The sequence below is a fragment of the Haematobia irritans genome, chromosome 4 (genome assembly GCF_050003625.1).
Source record: "Haematobia irritans isolate KBUSLIRL chromosome 4, ASM5000362v1, whole genome shotgun sequence".
Taxonomy (NCBI): domain Eukaryota; kingdom Metazoa; phylum Arthropoda; class Insecta; order Diptera; family Muscidae; genus Haematobia; species Haematobia irritans.
In genome coordinates this window covers 41787781-41807412 of record NC_134400.1, presented here as the reverse complement: position 1 = coordinate 41807412, position 19632 = coordinate 41787781, and the positions used below count along the sequence as shown (strand labels likewise).

Sequence of the window (19632 nt, the reverse complement as noted above, 5' to 3'; positions counted from 1 at the left end):
TACGGTCATTCAAAATCATTTTGTGGATTTTTTGATGTTTTCGTCGGTAACCACCTCTTTCGGGCGTCCGCTGCGTTCACCGTCCTCCGTGCTCGTTTCATCACGCTTGAATTTTGCATACCAATCAATTATTGTTAATTCCCTGGGTCAGAGTCCGGACACTCATTATCAAGCCAAGTTTTTGCTTCCGCCGTATTTTTCCCTTCAGAAAACAGTATTTTATCAAAACACGAAATTCCTTTTTTTCCATTTTTTTCACAATAACATAAGTTGCTTCACAAAAGACGCTCTATTTCGCAAACTAATTGACTTACAGACGTCAAATTTTGACACGAATCATTTGAAGGTTGGTACTATATAAAAATATGCATTTAATACTAGCGACGCCATCTATGTGTCAGACCGGGGACTTATCAGCCAACCTGTTATATGGACCAATTTTTGGATGGTTGTTGGAGAGCATATACTAACACCACGTACTAAATTTCAATCAGATCGAACGAGGTTTGCTCTTCCAGAAGGCTCCGCAAGACAAATTTGGTGGGCGGTTTATATGGGGCGGGCTATACATAATTATGGGCCGATATGGACCAATTTTTACATGGTTGTTAGATAGCATATACAAAAATGCTCCTCCAAGAGCCTTCAGAGGTCAAATCTGTGGGCTAATCACGGCATTCGATATCGACAACTTTTGATCGAAATCTAAATTTTTCCGATCACGGGAGTCGATATCGAGTTTTTTTGATCGACAATTTTTTCGATTGGTAAATTGCAATCGTTAAACATTTGTCCTTGTTTTTTACATTGTTTTCGCCATATAGGTATAGTAAATATATTAGTTTAATGTTAGTTCGAATTGTTGCTAATTTGTAGTAAATTTACATATTTTGAATATTTAGGACCAATGCAACTCCAATAAAAGTTAAACAAAAATTGGTCATGTGTACATTAAGGGTAGATTTGTAGAATCTGCCCTGTACTCAGTGGTGCATCACATAGAAAGATCCATGACATATGGCGAATATACATTGGCGGCGTTTTGGACATTGAAGGTGCTTTTAATTATACGAAAATTGATAAAGTAGTACAGGCATTAGAGAAGAATGGTGTCGAGAAATTCGTTATAAAGTGGATCGAGGTGATGCTGCTAAGCAGGGACTAGCGACTAGTCGAGCTAGCGAACTCCACAAGGAGGGCTAGGACCACTAGAGGATTGCCACAGGGAGGGGTAATATCACCTTTGCTATGGCTACTGGTGGTGAACGAGGTATTGACTGGGCTGACCAGTAGGGGCATCAAGGTAGTGGCATACGCGGATGACATTGTGATAATGGTATCGGGGAAATTCCTGGACTCTATTTCGGATGTGCTAAGCGAGTCTTTGCAGTATCTTTCGGAGTGGACACTAGGATGCGGATTATGGGTGAACCCTGGAAAGACGGAGCTGGTACTGTTCAACAGGAGGAGAAAGGTTGTCGGTTACAAGTCGCCTGAATTCCAGGGCACGAAGCTGACCCTCTCGAAATCAGCAAGGTACCTGGGAGTTCTTTTGGATTCCAAACTAAACTGTATGGAGAATACAGCGGGTCGCATAAAGAGGGCCTATGCAGCATTATACTCGTGCCAGAAATTGGTCGGGCAGCGATGGAGAATGAGGCCTTCTCTTTTTGTCTGGCTTTATACCGCGGTTGTAAGACCTGTGGCCACATATGGTTGTCATGTTTGGTGAACAATCGTGAACCACCAAAATCATATGTTGAGAATAAATATGACTGCACTTATTTACATGACAGGCGCTATGAGGACCACAGCCACTGCCGCTTTGGAGGTACTGATGGTTAGGTTAGGTTATGTGGCAGCCTGGTACAGGCTCACTTAGACTATTCAGTCCATTGTGATACCACATTGGTGAACTTCTCTCTTATCACAGAGTGCTGCCCGATTCCATGTTAAGCTCAATGACAAGGGACCTCCTTTTTATAGCCGAGTCCGAACGACGTTCCACATTGCAGTGAAACCACTTAGAGAAGTTTTGAAACCCTCAGAAATGTCACCAGCATTACTGAGGTGGGATAATCCACCGCTGAAAAACTTTTTGGTGTTCGGTCGAAGCAGGAATCGAACCCACGACCTTGTGTATGCAAGGCGGGCATGCGAACCATTGCACCACGGTGGAGGTACTGATTGGAGTTATCCCACTCAATTTACACTTAAGGAAGACGGCGGAACTGACACTTCTGAGACTTAAGAGCTTGGACAGCCTGCAGTCATACTGAGATTCTGGCCGGGCAGTATAGAGAGACGGATCATATGGCCACGGAGCATGTTTATCATAACAAACCGACATACATTATACCAAGTATAGAAGAGTGGGAAGACAGGAGGATACCCTTCGGAACCCTGAACATGTATACAGACGGGTCAAAGATGGAGGATGGAACGGGCAGCGGAGTCTATTGCAGTGAACTAGAAATAAGGGAGCCTTACACGCTGGATAGTGATTGCAGTATTTTTCAGGCTGAGATTTCTGCGATCACAAAGGCTGCTGAGTCGCTGCTGATGAGGCCGTTATACAGAAGCAGCTATAAAGGCATAAGGTCTAAGGTAGTCCGCCGCTGTCGTCGAGAACTCAAGGTTCTCACTGAAAAGCATAATATAACTCTGTGCTGGGTACCTGGGCACTATGGGAGGAAATGAAGAAGCGGATGTGCTGGCTAAGGAGGGTGCTCGTGGAACGAATAATGTCCTAGCGGACGTTTTTCCTCCACTGTCTTCTTATCATTACAGGATAGAGGTAAAATATGACGAACTATGGCGAAGACGCTGGGTTTCTTCGGTTGGTTGCGAGCAAACCAAGTTGACATGGGACGAAAAGAAACGTAGGAACTGCGAAATTTTGATGTCGATGAACAGAGAAGAATTGCGTATCATAACAGGACATAACACACTTGGCAAAAACATGGTAAGAATAGGACTTAAAGACGACGAATCTGTAGATGATGCCTGGATCCGGAAGTTACGAAGGACTCGTACCACTTCCTGTGCCAGTGTCCAGCTTTATCCTTTAGTAGAAACAAGATATTGGGGTCCTTTTTATACCCTCCACCATAGGATGGGGGGTATATTAACTTTGTCATTCCGTTTGTAACACATCGAAATATTGCTCTAAGACCCCATAAAGTATATATATTCTGAGTCGATCTGAGCATGTCCGTCCTTCCGTTCGTCTGTTGAAATCACGCTAACTTCCGAACGAAACAAGCTATCGACTTGAAACTTTGCACAAGTAGTTGTTATTGATGTAGGTTGGATGGTATTGCAAATGGGCCATATCGGTCCACTTTTACGTATAGCCCCCATATAAACGGATCCCCAAATTTGGCTTGCGAATCCTCTAAGAGAAGCAAATTTCATCCGATCCGGCTGAAATTTGGTACATGGTCTATAACAACCATGCAAATATTGGTCCACATCAGTCCATAATTATATATAGCCCCCATATAAACCGATCCCCCGATTTGGCTTGCGGAGCCTCTAAGAGAAGCAAATTTCATCCGATCCGGCTGAAATTTGGTACATGGTGTTAATATATGGTCTCTAATGACCATGCAAAAATTGGTCCACATCGGTCAATAATTATATATAGCCCCCATATCAACCGATCACCAGATTTGACCTCCGGAGCCTCTTGGAAGACCAAAATTCATCTGATTCAGTTGAAATTTGGTACGTGGTGTTAATATATGGCCTCAAACACCCATAAAAAAATTGGACGTAATAGGTCCATAATTATATATAGGCCATATATAAAACGATCCCCAGATTTGACCTCCGGAGCCTCTTGGAAGAGCAAAATTCATCCGATTCGGTTGAAATTCGGTACGTGGTAGTAGTATATGATATTTAACAACTATGCCAAAAGTGGTCCATATCAGTCCATAATCATATATAGCCCCCATATAAACCGATCCCGAGATTTGGTTTTGGAGCCTCTTGGAGGAGCAAACTTCATACGAGTCAGTTGAAATTTGCTAAATGTAGCCATCAGATAAATCCCAATCACACAAAAATTGGTCCATATCAAGTTCATAATTGTATATAGCCCCCATATAAGCGACCCCCATATTTCAATTCTGGCTCTCTATGTATTGTCTAATACATACCACGTATGGACTAACTCACAATTTAGAAAACGATATTAAGAAGTTTTAAGATACCACAACCCAAGTAATTTGATTGTCGATGACAGTCTTTCGTATAAGTTTCTACGCAATCCATGGTGGAGGGTACACAAGATTCGGCCTGGCCGAACTTACGGCCGTATATACATGTTCTTTCATGCTCTCACTGATCTGCTGGAGTGCAGCTTAAGGGACATACTTGCATTCATCAGGGTCTCTGGTTGGTTGTTCTGAGATTTCTTTCAAAGAGAACGAGCAGGAGGAAGCTCTGGGACAAAGCGGACCACATCGGAAGGAAGAAGATGGAGAGATCACATCGAGGAATCACAATGGACCTATACTGGTCTAAGTGGACATCAATTTCAACACAGAAATTGATGTCATCCTCTACAATAGTTTTGGGCAATGTCGTTCACTTGAGTGATCGATCTTTTTCGTTCCGGACCGGCTGAGGAACTAGTTCCTTAACATCATTCTATAGTACCATTTAGTTCCTCGGCCAAAAAAATGTCAAGTTTTGTTTACAATGTGTCGAGAAGACAAATCAGCTGTTAATTAATCGTCATATAGTGGCATCGAACCTGAAAAACGGAGTAAATAATGGCGAATAAGGCTGCAAGAAAACATTTAAAGGTACGTAGATGTGGAAAATCTAATTATAAACAATTTATTTACATTTCTTTTTCTCAGAAATCCAAATACAAGGCAACAGCTAGCAAAAAGGATAATGGCAATTGTTTCAGCGTGACCTGAGGAACGATTTAAACAAATTGTGTGATACAAAAGAACTTAAATTGTAATTGGAATATATATGCCCATGTTCATTCGGTCTGTTTCTCACCCAACTATTTATATATTTCCAGTAAATGCTTGCTTCGAGGTCATTCATTAAAATAGAAATCTAGAGAGCAATATGCTCTCTAGATTTAATTTTCCAATCGCATTTTAACATCTGACCAGAATTTATTGACCAAAATGTTGAAACCAAAAAGCTTGTCTATGTGTTTTGTTAATAGCTGTCAACCTGTGTATTTTGTTAATGAAGTTATAAAGTTTACTTTTACCAAATCTTGTAGTGTTTGTTCCATACTATGCTCCAACAATATTTGTGACATGTCCCAATAAACACAAGCATTGGGGAAATACGCTTTCAAACATTTTTTCAAAGAATTACCTTAAAATTCAATTTGAGAAATTGTTGAGAAAATCGCGTTCTCAACAAAAAACAGACATTACCCTCAACAGTAGAATTCAACACGTTAGCACCAATTTCTCAACATATTAAGGTGAGTACTATGTTCGGGTTTTTCACCAAAACACTAAATTAAAAGTACAAATATATTTGTGAAGACGTTTGTATTTTGCTCAAGTCTTACCAAATAATGGATGGAAAAGTTGCAAGGAATTGATTGCAAATAATTTTATATTTCTAAATTAATTAATTAAAAAAAGTAACCGTGAAAACAAGCTGGTTTTCAGCTTGAAAACTGAACATAGTACTCAGCTTTAGCAACAACTTTTCAAACTAAATTTCATTTTAATGCTTCAAACCTATTGGAAAATTTGTTGAAGGCAATCAATTTGCAAGGCCATTTGAATTAATGTTGAATATGGGATTCACTATCAAATTGATATGGTGTTACATGTGAAAAATACTCATCCTTGTGTTTGTTGGGGTATGGTGGTACAATTTTTTCTTTAAGGTGAGTATTAAGTTCGAGTTTATGCCTAGTACTAAGTTCGTTTATGCGAAAAACGAATATCTTCATATATCTCCGTAAATAGGATCTCAAACCCAGGGATGTTAACTTATTTATGGGAAATAATATACCTGCCTATTTTTTCGTGCGAACAATCCAGGGTTGTATAAATATTTGCTTTAAAATGCTCAAAACAAAGATTTCGCATTTATTCCGCGCTAACCTTTTTTATATGGAGTATAACAGTTTTTCGCGTGAAAACGTGATCTTAGTACTAGGCTTTAGCCGCTAAAATCGCTAAAGTGAAAACTAAATCAGTAAGAACAAGTATAAACGGCCGTAAATTCGGCCAGGCCGAATCTTATGTACCCTCCACCATGGATTGCGTAGAAAGACTGTTATACACAATCGAATTACTTGGGTTGTGGTATCTTAAATCGTTTTCTAAATTGTGAGTTACTCCACACGTGTATATATTAGACAAAAATGTATGTAAATCTACAAATAATTACGAATCGTCGATATGGACTTTTGCACGGTACTTAGGGAGCCAGAATTGAAATATGGGTGTCGCTTATATGGGGGCTATATATAATTATGAACTTGATATGGACCAATTTTTGTGTGATTGGGGATCGATTTATCTGGGGGCTATATATAACTATAGACCGATACGGACCTAGTTAGGCATGTTTGTTAACGGCCATATACTAGCACAATTTACTAAATTTCAACTGATCTGACAAATCTCCGGATCGGTTTATATGGGGGCTGTATATGATTATGGACTGATATGGACAACTTTTGGCATGGTTGTTAAATATCATATAGTAAAACCGCGTACCAAATTTCAATCTGATCGGATGAATTTTGCTTCTCCAAAAGGCACCGGAGGTCAAATCTGGGGATCGGTTTATATGGGGGCTATATATAATTATGGACTGATATGAACCAATTCATGCATGGTTGTTGGATACCATATACTAACATAACGTACCAAATTTCAACCGAATCGGATGAAATTTGCTCTTCCAAGAGGCTCCGGAGGTCAAATCTGGGGATCGGTTTATATGGGGGCTATATATAATTATGGACCGATTTCGAGCAATTTATGCATGGGTGTTTGAGGCCATATACTAACACCATGTACCAAATTTCAGCCGGATCGGATGAAATTTGCTTCTCTTAGAGACTCCGCAAGCCAAATCGGGGGATCGGTATATATTGAGGCTATTTTTGACCTATGTGGACCAATTTTTGCATGGTCATTAGAGACCATATACTAACATCATGTACCAAATTTCAGCCGGATCGGGACCGATTTCGACCAATTTTTGCATGGGTGTTTGAGGCCATATACTAACACCATGTACCAAATTTCAGCCGGATCGGATGAAATTTGCTTCTCTTAGAGACTACGCAAGCCAAATCGGGGGATCGGTTTATATGGAGGCTATTTTTGACCAATTTTTGCATGGTCATTAGAGACCATATACTAACATCATGTACCAAATTTCAGCCGGATCGGATGAAATTTGTTTCTCTTAGAGGCTCTGCAAGCCAAATCGGGGGATCGGTTTATATGGGGGCTATATATAATTATGGACCGATGTGAACCAATTTTTGCATGGTTGTTAGAGACCATATACTAACACCATGTACCAAATTTCAGCCGGATCGGATGAAATTTGATTCTCTTAGAGACCTCGCAAGCCAAATTTGGGGGTCCGTTTATATGGGGGCTATACGTAAAAGTGAACCGATATGGCCCATTTGCAATACCATCCGACCTACATCGATAACAACTACTTGTGCCAAGTTTCAAGTCGATAGCGTGTTTCGTTCGGAAGTTAGCGTGATTTCAACAGACGGACGGACATGCTCAGATCGACTCAGAATTTCACCACGACCCAGAATATATACTTTATGGGGTCTTAGATCAATATTTCGATGTGTTACAAACGGAATGACAAAGTTAATATACCACCCATCCTATGGTGGAGGGTATAAAAATCATTTTTGTCCTTAAATTTTAATTGATAGCAAAGATAATCTCAGATTATGTTGCTATCTTTTAAAAAGGTATTTAAGTCTTTAAATTTATGGACTAGATAATTAAATACATTTCATCACATATTGTTATGGAGAAATACAACTTTTTCAACTTTGGATGGTTTTAAAAGCGTTCTTCTATCGCTAATTATCCTACCAGTTGCTGAAAAGATTCTTTCGCATGGCACAGACGTCGCCGTAATACATAGTCTTTTTAGGGCGTGTATATATAATCTTGGGAAGACATTTCTCATTTGACACCACCACTTTAATGGGTCCATCTTCCGTCCGACGCAGTATTCTTTTAAGTATTTATCCAATTATTTTATGACCGCTACTGTATTGTTTTCAGTTTTTGCACAATTTTTGTATTTTTCGTCAAAGAGCTTCCAGTACTCCAGTACTACTCATTTGAATCGCTCTACTGGCGTTGTTGTTATTTATATCACATTCTGGTAATTTTATCCGGCATATTTTTTCTCTTAATTGTTTTACAGCCCAGTCGTAGTTGACGTCTCTTTTAAATGCTCTCCGTTTAAAACGGGGATCAAGTAAGGCGCTTTCTGCATAGATTTAGTTCCTCTCATAATCACCAAATCTTGTGTATAAATCTTTTTGAATACTTGTTGTCATTGTGGATATTTCGGGTGTTTTAGAAGAACTTTTGGCAATCGTCTGATCCAAAATGTTACATAATACTAAAACCTTCTCTGCCGAAATGTCCATTGTCATTTGGTAGAAAGGTTTTAATATTGGTAAGTGGTAAAATTTCTTCTATAACATCATATTCCTCCAGTGGGAACAAAAGATCTGGTCTTATCAATGATAACATATTTATCACTTCATCTTTCAAGGTAAATATTCTTTGGAGCATTTCATATGTCGAATTCCATGTGGTTTCTACGTCTTGTTTCAATTTAAGAGGTACTTGAAGAAATTGCCTTTGATTTTCACACAATTTATTTAGTGCACTCGAACTTTTATGAAAGAATGTGACAATTTTTCTTACATTTTTTAAGGTGTTTTCTATTGGAGCCAACGAATTCTGAACCACTAAATTAAGAGTGTGGGCGAAGCATCAGTTACGACTGCAAATACCTTATTGGCAATACCAAACTCAATGCAAACATTCTTCATAAATACAGCGAGATTCTCATTCTCAGCAGTGTGTTTTTCGTTGTATTCTCAGCAAGCTAACAAATGTGATTGCATCTCTGTATTTCCATCGATATAATGGGCAGGGACCATCGATATAATCAAAAATTTCACATAAATGGGAGTTTAACTTTGGCCCCCGTGGTCATTTGGTGCCGCGCGAGCTCACATTCGACCAAAACAACAACGTGTTGATGATTCTGTTTGCAGCTGTTAACTCGTAATACACCCGAGTTTTTCCGTCGATATGTGACAATGGATGAAACATGGCACCATCACTACACTCCTGAGCAGCGTTGCCATTTTGGTTCGATCTTTGGTCCGATTGGTCCAAAAGATTTCTAATTTTTAAATTTGGTCCGATGGTCGGACCAAACGGAATTTAGCCAATTTTGGTCCATTTTCATTTGGTCAAATTTATAAATTTTTTGAAGTATTTAAAATTTTTATCACGTAGTCACTGAAAAAAAATATTGGCGTGAGGCTGAAGACTCATTTCTCTGATATAAAGTTTGTTTCCTAGTCCAAAAGTCTGAGACATTTTTAACACTTTATTTTAAGTTGTTTCTTACTTGAAACATAAAACAATTTTCACTTGTAGTCGAGTCTTAATTTGGACATTTTTAATGGACATTAATAGCATATGAAGAAAACAGCTGGATTAATTAATAAAATTTGTTTCCTAGAATCAAGTACGCCAAACTCAAATTTACAAGTGTATTGTAACGTAAATGTGTCCTTACTTCTATTCTCCGCCTCTTTAGCTCAGAATCAATACTAAACTCATTATTGTACAGACAAAATCTTTGGAACCAACCATCAATGTTTTTTTTTCACTGTGGGATCAAATACCATTTCAATTACAGAAAATCGAATGAAAATTTCGTGTTTTAGGTCTTGGGCCAGGTTTTACACCTTTTTGGACAATTTCAGCCCTATACTCGAATGCGCGCAAAAAGTAGAATAGTAGGATTGAGCTATATAAGAATATGGACCGCATGAAATTGTGGATGCAAAGCAACACTACAGCAAATTGGATGAAAATTCGGAAAACTATTATAATCTCTCTAGTAGTAAAATCGTGACTGTTGTCTTTAACCATCTCTAAGTCGAAAGTTTAAGTCAACTTTTTGTAATATTGAATTTCGACTTTTGATGTCAACTAAAATTGACTTTAAAATTCGACCTTTTCAGATTTTAAAAAAGTTGAAAAGTCGACGTTTTGATTCCTAGGTTAGGTTAGGTGGCAGCCCGATGCATCAGGCTCACTTAGACTATTAAGTCCAATGTGATACCATAGTGGTGAACTTCTCTCTTATCACTGAGTGCTGCCCGATTCCATGTTAAGCTCAATGACAAGGGACCTCCTTTTTATAGCCGAGTCCAAATGGCGTTCCACATTGCAGTGAAACCACTTAGAGAAGTTTTGAAACCCTCAGAAATTTCACCGGCATTACTGAGGCGGGATAATCCACTGCTGAAAAACTTTTTGGTCTTCGGTCGAAGCAGGAATCGAACCCACGACCTTGTGTGGGCAAGGCGGGCTTGCTAACCATTGCACCACGGTGGCTCCCAACCATGATTCCTATGACAACCGCTAAATCATATCATTCCTTTCTGGTTTAACTTTTTTAATAAAATTACTATGTACAATAATAGAATACTTTTTAAGGTATTTTCTTCGAAATTGGAAATTTGGTCCGCTGGGGGGAAAGTTGGTCCGATTTTGGAAAAAAATTGGTCCAAAATAAATTTTCGTTGTGGCAACGCTGCTCCTGAGTCCGATCGACAGTCGGCTGAGTGGACAGCGACCGGTGAACCGTCTCCGAAGCGTGGAAAGACTCAAAAGTCCGCTGGCAAAGAATGGTCTCTGTTTTTTGGGATGCGCATGGAATAATTTTTATCAATTATCTTGAGAAGGGAAAAACCATCAACAGTGACTATTATATGGCCTTATTGGAGCGTTTGAAGGTCGAAATCGCTGCAAAACGGCCCCATATGAAGGAGAAAACCAAGACAACGCACCGTGCCACAAGTCATTGAGAACGATGACAAAAATTCATGAATTGGGCTTCGAATTGCTTCCCCACCAACCGTATTCTCCAGATCTGGCCCCCAGATGGATGATCGCAGGGAAAAAATTTGGCTGCAATGAAGAGGTGATCGCCGAAACTGAGGCCTATTTTGAGGCAAAACCAAAGGAGTACTACCAAAATGGTATCAAAAAATTGGAAGGTTGTTATAATCGTTGTATCGCTCTTGAAGGGAACTATGTTGAATAATAAAAACGAATTTTGACAAAAAAAATGTGTTTTTCTTTGTTAGACCGGGGACTTATCAGCCAACCTGTTATATGAATAAAGGTTGAATTACACACCATGCGTCAATCCGTGCGTTGATGGAAGGGTTGATTTTTTTCTGTTTGCGGCAGACTATTCGAGCTTTTGATTTCAAAGAGAAATTTCAACTCTTCAATCATCGGACGCATTGAACGCATGGTATGTAATTCTACCTTAAGACTTACTATAGAAAAATAGTTTTCTTGTAATCCTTTCAAAACTTAAAGAAACACTTTTTTGAATATCGAAGTGTCCGACATGGTTTTAAAGTGAATGTATTGTTGTAAAACTTAGAGGTGTGCGCGTGACACGCGTGAATCACGTGAGTCGTGAATAAAATCTGAAGCAACTCTAGTGAATGTGCGTGAATAAGACTAAAATAAATATGTCGTGCGCGAGCCTGCGTGAGTAATAAAATCGGTTCGTGAATGTACGTGAATAAAATTTCTGCAAAATTACGCTCACGAAAAAAATCAAGATTTAATTCTTACTCGTATGTTAACTGAAATTGATTTAGCTGTCTAACTATATTTTATTTATGAATTTTGTTACCGTTGCTCATTCCCGATGGGAAAATGTCGTGAGATTCGTGAATTTGTCGTGAGTCACGTGAATTGTCGTGAATCGTGCGTGAGTGTGAGTCTGTAAAAGTACTTCGTGCGTGAGCATGCGTGACTACTGCATTTCATTTCGTGAATGTGCGTGACTGTGAGTGGCTACGACACTTATCGTGCGTGAATAAATATTTGACTTCGTGAATGTGCATGAGTGTGATTGAAATTTCACTCATGCGCACACCTCTAGTGTTTTGTTTTTATGTTTTTCAGTTTGGATTGTGTTATTCTTTGGAATTTGTTTCTTTTGAATACCAATTGTTCCGATTAATGACATATTTTCGTTTTTTGAATATTTTATCAACTGCAAAAAATGATATACCGATACAAAACATTGGAGAAGGATATAATTACATATTTCATAGGATGATTTGTTAGCAACTACATGGCAAACCTTATACGATATTTTATTTTATTTAAATGAAGTGCAAACATTTTGATCTTACTCAATTGTTTTTATTCAATGTTTCTTTATTGAAAATTATTATTGTATAAATAGTAAATATATATGTATGTGTGTGTGTGTTGTATCTCTTGGTATAGTTAGATAAAAAAATTTACTAAAATGCTAAAAGGAAACTTATATAACTTATAGACATTTTGCAATTATTATAGTTTTGTATAAATGATGGTATTGAAAAACTATTTTTTTAGCATCTCATATTGAGATTTTTTTTTTATGTTGAACCTTATCCATCTTCAATACGTTATGATAGAAAATAGTAATTTTCGTTTTTTTTTTTCGTTATTTATATATCTATTAATAAATTATTTATTTTGTTCATTTTATGGCATTCTCGATATTATTTGTTTTCAAGACTTTTTTTCTCAGTAAAATGTTTTTATTTATTATGTATAGTATGTTGTGGGCGCTCTAAGGCATTGATTGATTTATTAATTTTTATGTTTATGTTTAAAGAAAAAGTAAAAAATAATAAGCGTCTTGTTTGTTTGCTTTTTGTTTGATACTAGGGCTGGGCGTTGTATATAATAAAAGACTAATTACTTAAATAAAGATAGCCAAACATCCTATAGACTAAATACAAATGTTTGCTGCTAAAAGAAAGTGTTATTTTTTTCCTAGAATAGAGAAAGATTATATTTTGCCATTATTATTTTTAGAGAAATCACAATTGATTAGTCATGGTAAAAAAAAAAATTTAAAATATATGTAAAAAATTTAAAAACTTCAAAATAAAAATATGTAGAAAACAAAACAAAAAAAAAAATATGGAAAAAAATTTTGCAAAATAAAAAACTTTTACTAATTGATTATTAGAAAAGAGAAAGGTGGTCTTCGAAATCGACTTCATTTTCATGTTCATTTTCGACTCAAATTGCGATAGCAACGGCGAATTACGTCCTTAAACTGTACTCAAGGCTTAAAGTACTTCTCTACAACGAAATTCAACCCTCAACCATCTTCGTGGTCACGGTTAAATCTTTATATTTTTATTTTATTATTTTTCAAATAACATACCAAGTATGGAGGTAAATATCGGTGTTTCCTTTTTGAAATATGTTTCAAATATTTTTATTTTTTTAAATTTATTTAAACTTTTCAAATTTTGTTTAATAATTTCAAATATAGTTTTCGATATGAATCTGCCACAAATTAGTATGCCCAAGTCTTTGGAGGGAACTTATAATCATATCCACCATTACACAGACAATTATTTGTTTTGCATTAAAGTTGATAAAAATGGGAAACTTGTAAGCTAATTAAAAAAAAAAAAAAGTTTCAAAACTTTTTAATTTTTTTTATATGCACAAAACAGTCTGGACTTTTTTGGTTATTTAAACTTTTTAAATTTTGCTTAATAATTTCAAATATAGTTTTCGATATGAATGTGCCACAAATTCGAATCCCTAAGCCTTTTTATAATTGTATTCATTACAAACACAATTATTTGTTTTTTAATAAAATTTTTAGAAAACGGAAAACTTGTAAATTTAAAGCTCTATTAGTCCAAATTGGCCTTTTGGGTATACGAAGAAGGTCAACCTTACCAAATAATAAAAGTAAATTTTACACAGACAATTATTTGTTTTTTTTTTTTTTAATAAAATTGTTAACAATCGGAAAACTTGAAAATTGAAAGCTCTTTAGTCCAAAATTGGCCTTTTGGGTATTCGAAAAATTATGTATGTCGAAAAATTATAAAAATAATCTTTTCAATTTTTTTTTTGTTTAACGGAAAATATTATTTTTTGTCTTCTGATTACAATCAATAGTTTTGACCATCATAAAGGTGGGAACTCGAATCAAATAAACCATATAACAAATAGGCCCAACTTCGAACTTGACCTACACAAAAAAAAAATTTTTTTGTATTCAATCACGAAATTAATTGATCCAAATAATTTTTAATTGAAATGTCTTCAATCACAGAAATGATAGTATCAATTAAAAAAAATTAATTGAAAGTCAATTAAAAAATTAATTGATACTATTAATTTTTGTAATTGATTTTTGTTTCAATTAAAAAATTTTCACCATTTTCAATTAAAAATTTCAGAAAACATTTTCACCAATATTCAATTAAAAATTTAGTTGATTCAATATATTTTTTTTAATTGAAACAAAAATCAATCACAATAATTAATAATATAAATTAATTTTTTAATTGACCTTTAAATTTTTAATTGATACTATAATTTCTGTGATTAAAAACAATTCAATTAAAAAGTAATTGCATCAATTAATTTCGTGATTGAACACAAAAATATTTTTTTTTGGTGTAGGCAAATATTTGACCAAAATGAGTGTCAAACTTTTTGCCAGGAACATTTTCAAAATATCTGGACACCGTCTTTGGAAAGTACTCCCATTGTGACGTTACACATCCTATATGAGCGAAAAATGTTCGCTAGGTTGACCATGGCGAAGAGTTATTTTGTTGATTTATGTTATTTACCTAATGTGACCGTACGCAAGTTATTGCCATATTGCGCTACATATATAGAAAAAAAAAAACACCTATAATTAGGATATTTTTGCATTAATTAAAAAAAAAAATCTATTTAAATATAGAGATAAAATGTATAATAGCCAAAAAGTAACTAAGACTCATAAGCAGTTGATGTAGAGGTTTTGACTTTGCTCCGCTTTTAATTTCAATTTTTGATGACTGCTAATTCTACAACAGAAACGGTGCCTCTATTTTGAAAGCTTTTGGTTGATATTGATAAATTTTTGTATAGCCCCTTTTTTGGTCTTAAATGTTTAGGCAAACAATAGCAATTCAGGATTTTTTTTTCTTCGCCGAGAATCGGGCCAATCACTTTCTTTACATTTTTTATCACCTCTACATCTAAATAAAATTTCTTTGATTAATGCATAAATCACAAATTAAAGCAATATTGAGATGAGTAGGTCATGCCTGCAACCTCCACATATAGGGCTAAAATTTTTCACACAACATCACCTTCAGCGTGAAATATTTTTTTTCTCGACAAGAGATCAGTGTTATTGCGCCGTATACGAATTTCGTAATTGTAAAAGATTTGAATTGCGATGGTTTGTTTTTTTTTTTTAAATCTTCTCTTCATGTTTATATATTTTTACATATATGTTCACAGAACTGTATGTATGTCGAAAATAACGAAAAACAGAAAAAACGATAAATTATAAAAAATAAATAATATAAACTCGGCTTAAAGTCATGACATTGAATTTGTTGTTCTCTTTCTCTTACATAAAATCCAAAAACATATATATTTATAATTGATTTGGTGTTATATAATATTGTGTATAATCAATTGATTTTTTGTATGGCTCGTTTCTCTAATTATATTAATATAATTTGTAGTGTTAAAATATAAAAAAAATATATATAAATGACTTAAACTAACAAAATGTAATGGGGTTTTTTATATTTATAATAATAAAAAATAATAAATTTATGGGCATAGGTGGTGGTGGTGCTGCTGCTGGTTGGTGGTGGTACATTGCAAATAAATACAGCCTCTCCTCTTTTGCGCTTTAATTATTTTTTTTTTTTGTAATTCTTGTTTAATTTGCTTCCTGTTATGGGTATTTTTTTAAGCTTATCCAAATTAAAATTTTTTTGAATTTTGTCTCCTATTTAAAAACAAATTTTCTTTAAGAAAATATCGTTTAAATGATTGTACAAGAAATTTCTATAAAAAAAGAGGGATCAAGGCATGTATGTTATTTACTATTCTAAATTACATTTAAAAGAAATTTCTAGTTAAAAAAACAAATGTTTTTTTATCATCTACATAAGTTATACAATTATAAAATCTAAAAAGGGTTTGTTTGGAGTGTGTGTGTGTGTATAATGACCATCCATTTTCTAAATTAGTTAATTTAAGGTAAATTACATTTTCTTAAAAACAAAACTATGAATAATGTTTTTTTCTTTTTTGTAATTTTAAAAGTTTATAATAGAAAAAAAAAACGAAAAATATTTTAAAACAAACAAAATAAAAATATTAAATTAAAACTTAAAAAACAAATTCACATTGGAGGATGGCGTTGATGTTGCGGATGCCCCTGCTGTTTTCTCTGTGGAGATTTGTCCTTCTTTTGATTTTTGTTGAATTGTAAATTCGTTATATTTATTTACCAACTCAATGAATTGTTCGTCATCAATGTTGACTGGCTCAATGGTGGAGACTGAACGGAATCTGAAATAGGACAGGATAAAAAGATTTAAATAATATTTAAAATAAAAGAGGACTAAATTATAAAATTTTGCTATTAACTATACTGCATGCCCTAACGTCTCTTTTTGTTGTGACTAAAGCTTTTTGAAGCTTTAGACCAATGTTGCCAGATTAAACTATGTGACAGCAAATAAACAACGGAAACATAAATATTTGAATCTTCTAAGTGAAGGAATGCTGCAATATAATCACAAAAAGTAGATTTTTCAAAATATTGAAAACGTGTAATATTTGGAAAAGTGAAATCATCAAAATAATGTTGTGACAATTTTAGTATTAAAGGAAATTTTGTCAAAATTTTATTTCCATAGAAAAATTTTATTTCTATAGAAAATGTTGTGAAAATTTTATTTTTATGGAAAATTTTCTCAAACTTTTATTTCTAATTAGAAAATTTTGTCAAAATTTTAATTCTATAGAAAATTTTGTCAAAATTTTATTTTGTCAAAATTTTATTTCTATAGAAAATTTTGTCAAAATTTTAATTCTATAGAAAATTTTGTCAAAATTTTATTTCTATAGAAAATTTTGTCAAAATTTGATTTCTATAGAAAATTTTGTCAAAATTTTATTTCTATAGAAAATTTTGACAAAATTTTATTTCTGTAGAAAATTTTGTCAAAATTTTATTTCTATAGAAAATTTTGTCAAAATTTTATTTTTATAGAAAATTTTGTCAAAATTTTATTTCTATAGAATATTTTGCCAAAATTTTATTTTTTATAGTATTAAATTTCTGTTTTGTCAAAATTTTAATTCTATAGAAAATTTTGTCGAAATTTTAATTCTATAGAAAATTTTGTCAAAATTTTATTTCTATAGAAAATTTTGTCAAAATTTTATTTCTTTAGAAAATTTTGTCAAAATTTTATTTCTATAGAAAATTTTGTCAAAATTTTATTTCTATAGAAAATTTTGTCAAAATTTTATTTCTATGGAAAATTTTGTCAAAATTTTATTTCTATAGAAAATTTTGTCAAAATTTAATTTCTCTAGAAAATTTTGTCAAAATTTTATTTCTATAGAAAATTTTGTCAAAATTTTATTTCTATAGAAAATTTTGTCAAAATTTTATTTCTATAGAAAATTTTGTCAAAATTTTATTTCTATAGAAATTTTTTTCTATAGAAAATTTTGTCAAAATTTTATTTCTATAGAAAATTTTGTCAAAATTTTATTTCTATAGAAAATTTTGTCAAAATTTTATTTCTATAGAAAATTTTGTCAAAATTTTATTTCTCTAGAAAATTTTGTCAAAATTTTATTTCTATAGAAAATTTTGTCAAAATTTTATTTCTATAGAAAATTTTGTCAAAATTTTATTTCTATGGAAAATTTTGTCAAAATTTTATTTCTATAGAAAATTTTGTCAAAATTTAATTTCTCTAGAAAATTTTGTCAAAATTTTATTTCTATAGAAAATTTTGTCAAAATTTTATTTCTATAGAAAATTTTGTCAAAATTTTATTTCTATAGAAAATTTTGTCAAAATTTTATTTCTATAGAAAATTTTGTCAAAATTTTATTTCTATAGAAAATTTTGTCAAAATTTTATTTCTATAGAAAATTTTGTCAAAATTTTAATTCTATAGAAATTTTTTTCTATAGAAAATTTTGTCAAAATTTTATTTCTATAGAAAATTTTGTCAAAATTTTAATTCTATAGAAAATTTTGTCAAAATTTTAATTCTATAGAAAATTTTGTCAAAATTTTATTTCTATAGAAAGTTTTGTCAAAATTTTATTTCTATAGACAATTTTGTCTATATTTTATTTCTATAGAAAATTTTGTCAAAATTTTATTACTATAGAAAATTTTATCAAAATTTTATTTCTATAGAACATTTTGTCAAAATTTTATTTCTATAGAAAATTTTTTCAAAATTTTATTTCTATAGAAAATTTTGTCAAAATATTATTTCTATAGAAAATTTTATTAATTTTTTTTTATAATATAAGAAAATTACACTTACTTCTCAGCTTTATATTTCTCTTGTATGGCCTGTTGTGCCAAATTGACAGCAGCACTGTGACTTTTACATAAACACAAAAACACTTCTCTCAAATCCTCCAAACGGTATGTAGTAATTTCCTCCAATTCAGATGACCATACAGGCAAATCACATAGGTGACGAGCTAAAGCCAATGAAGCAGCAGAAATCATTGAAGGATGGAAACGCAAATAGGGATCAGCTTCCAACAAAGACAATTCGGAAATGTACTGAAAAGAAAATTTCAATGTAAGAAATATATATTTTTTCAATTTTATTTTTGAAAACTTACCAAAGTAAGAAATTTAACTTTATCTGGAATATCGGTGAGAACCGAATAGGTGTTGATGAACACATAAGCAGTTGGTGTACACAAGTCAAATGATAAAATTTTCAATATAATTTGTTCCATGCGCAAAACTTGAGCCTTGCTATAAGTATCATCGGTTATGAAAACAAATTCAGCTACATCTGGTGGATAGATTTCCTCGTATTTTCTAAAAATAGATGAAAATAAAGATTAATGAAAATTTAAGAAAAAATGAAAAGAAAAAAAGTAAAGAAAGTCTAACAACTATTTTAAACCAATCAGCCTTTTCAAACGAAAACCATAAAAATTTGCTAAGCAAAATCAGGACACCTAGAGCAAATAATTGCATTTTCTATGTACAATTTTGAGAAAAATGTTTATAGAAATAAAATTTTGACAAAATTTTCTATAGATATAATATTTTGACAAAATTTTCTATAGATATAAAATTTTAATGAAAACTTAGTGTGGATAACTGATTCAGGAAATTTTATTAGGGTGTTGGAGCACTGATGTAGATCCTTTCTGTTCCTTTTTAATTATAGGTTCCCTTGCCTGTTCTCAAGGGAAATTGTTTTTGTTTTCCGGTAGCACC

The 19632-nt window shown here is 33.1% G+C and overlaps 1 protein-coding gene and 1 long non-coding RNA gene across 3 annotated transcripts in view; one reads left to right on the top strand and one right to left on the bottom strand.

Moving 5' to 3' along the window:
- Window positions 1-4709: 4709 nt before the first annotated feature.
- On the top strand, window positions 4710-5252 carry LOC142232676 (uncharacterized). The gene is made up of 2 exons (XR_012721168.1): window positions 4710-4817; window positions 4875-5252. It is a non-coding gene; the product is annotated as an uncharacterized LOC142232676 (long non-coding RNA).
- A 10449-nt stretch (window positions 5253-15701) lies between these two features.
- CycA (cyclin A) overlaps window positions 15702-19632 on the bottom strand; it is a 43494-nt gene continuing 39563 nt past the window's right edge. For both annotated transcript variants that reach the window (XM_075304264.1, XM_075304265.1), the window contains exons 6-8: window positions 19020-19224; window positions 18710-18957; window positions 15702-16697 (exon numbers count right to left, since the gene is read on the bottom strand). In XM_075304264.1, coding sequence (XP_075160379.1) covers window positions 16508-16697; window positions 18710-18957; window positions 19020-19224 — 643 coding nt within the window. In that variant the 3' untranslated portion in view covers window positions 15702-16507. The remainder of the gene's footprint in view (window positions 16698-18709; window positions 18958-19019; window positions 19225-19632) is intronic.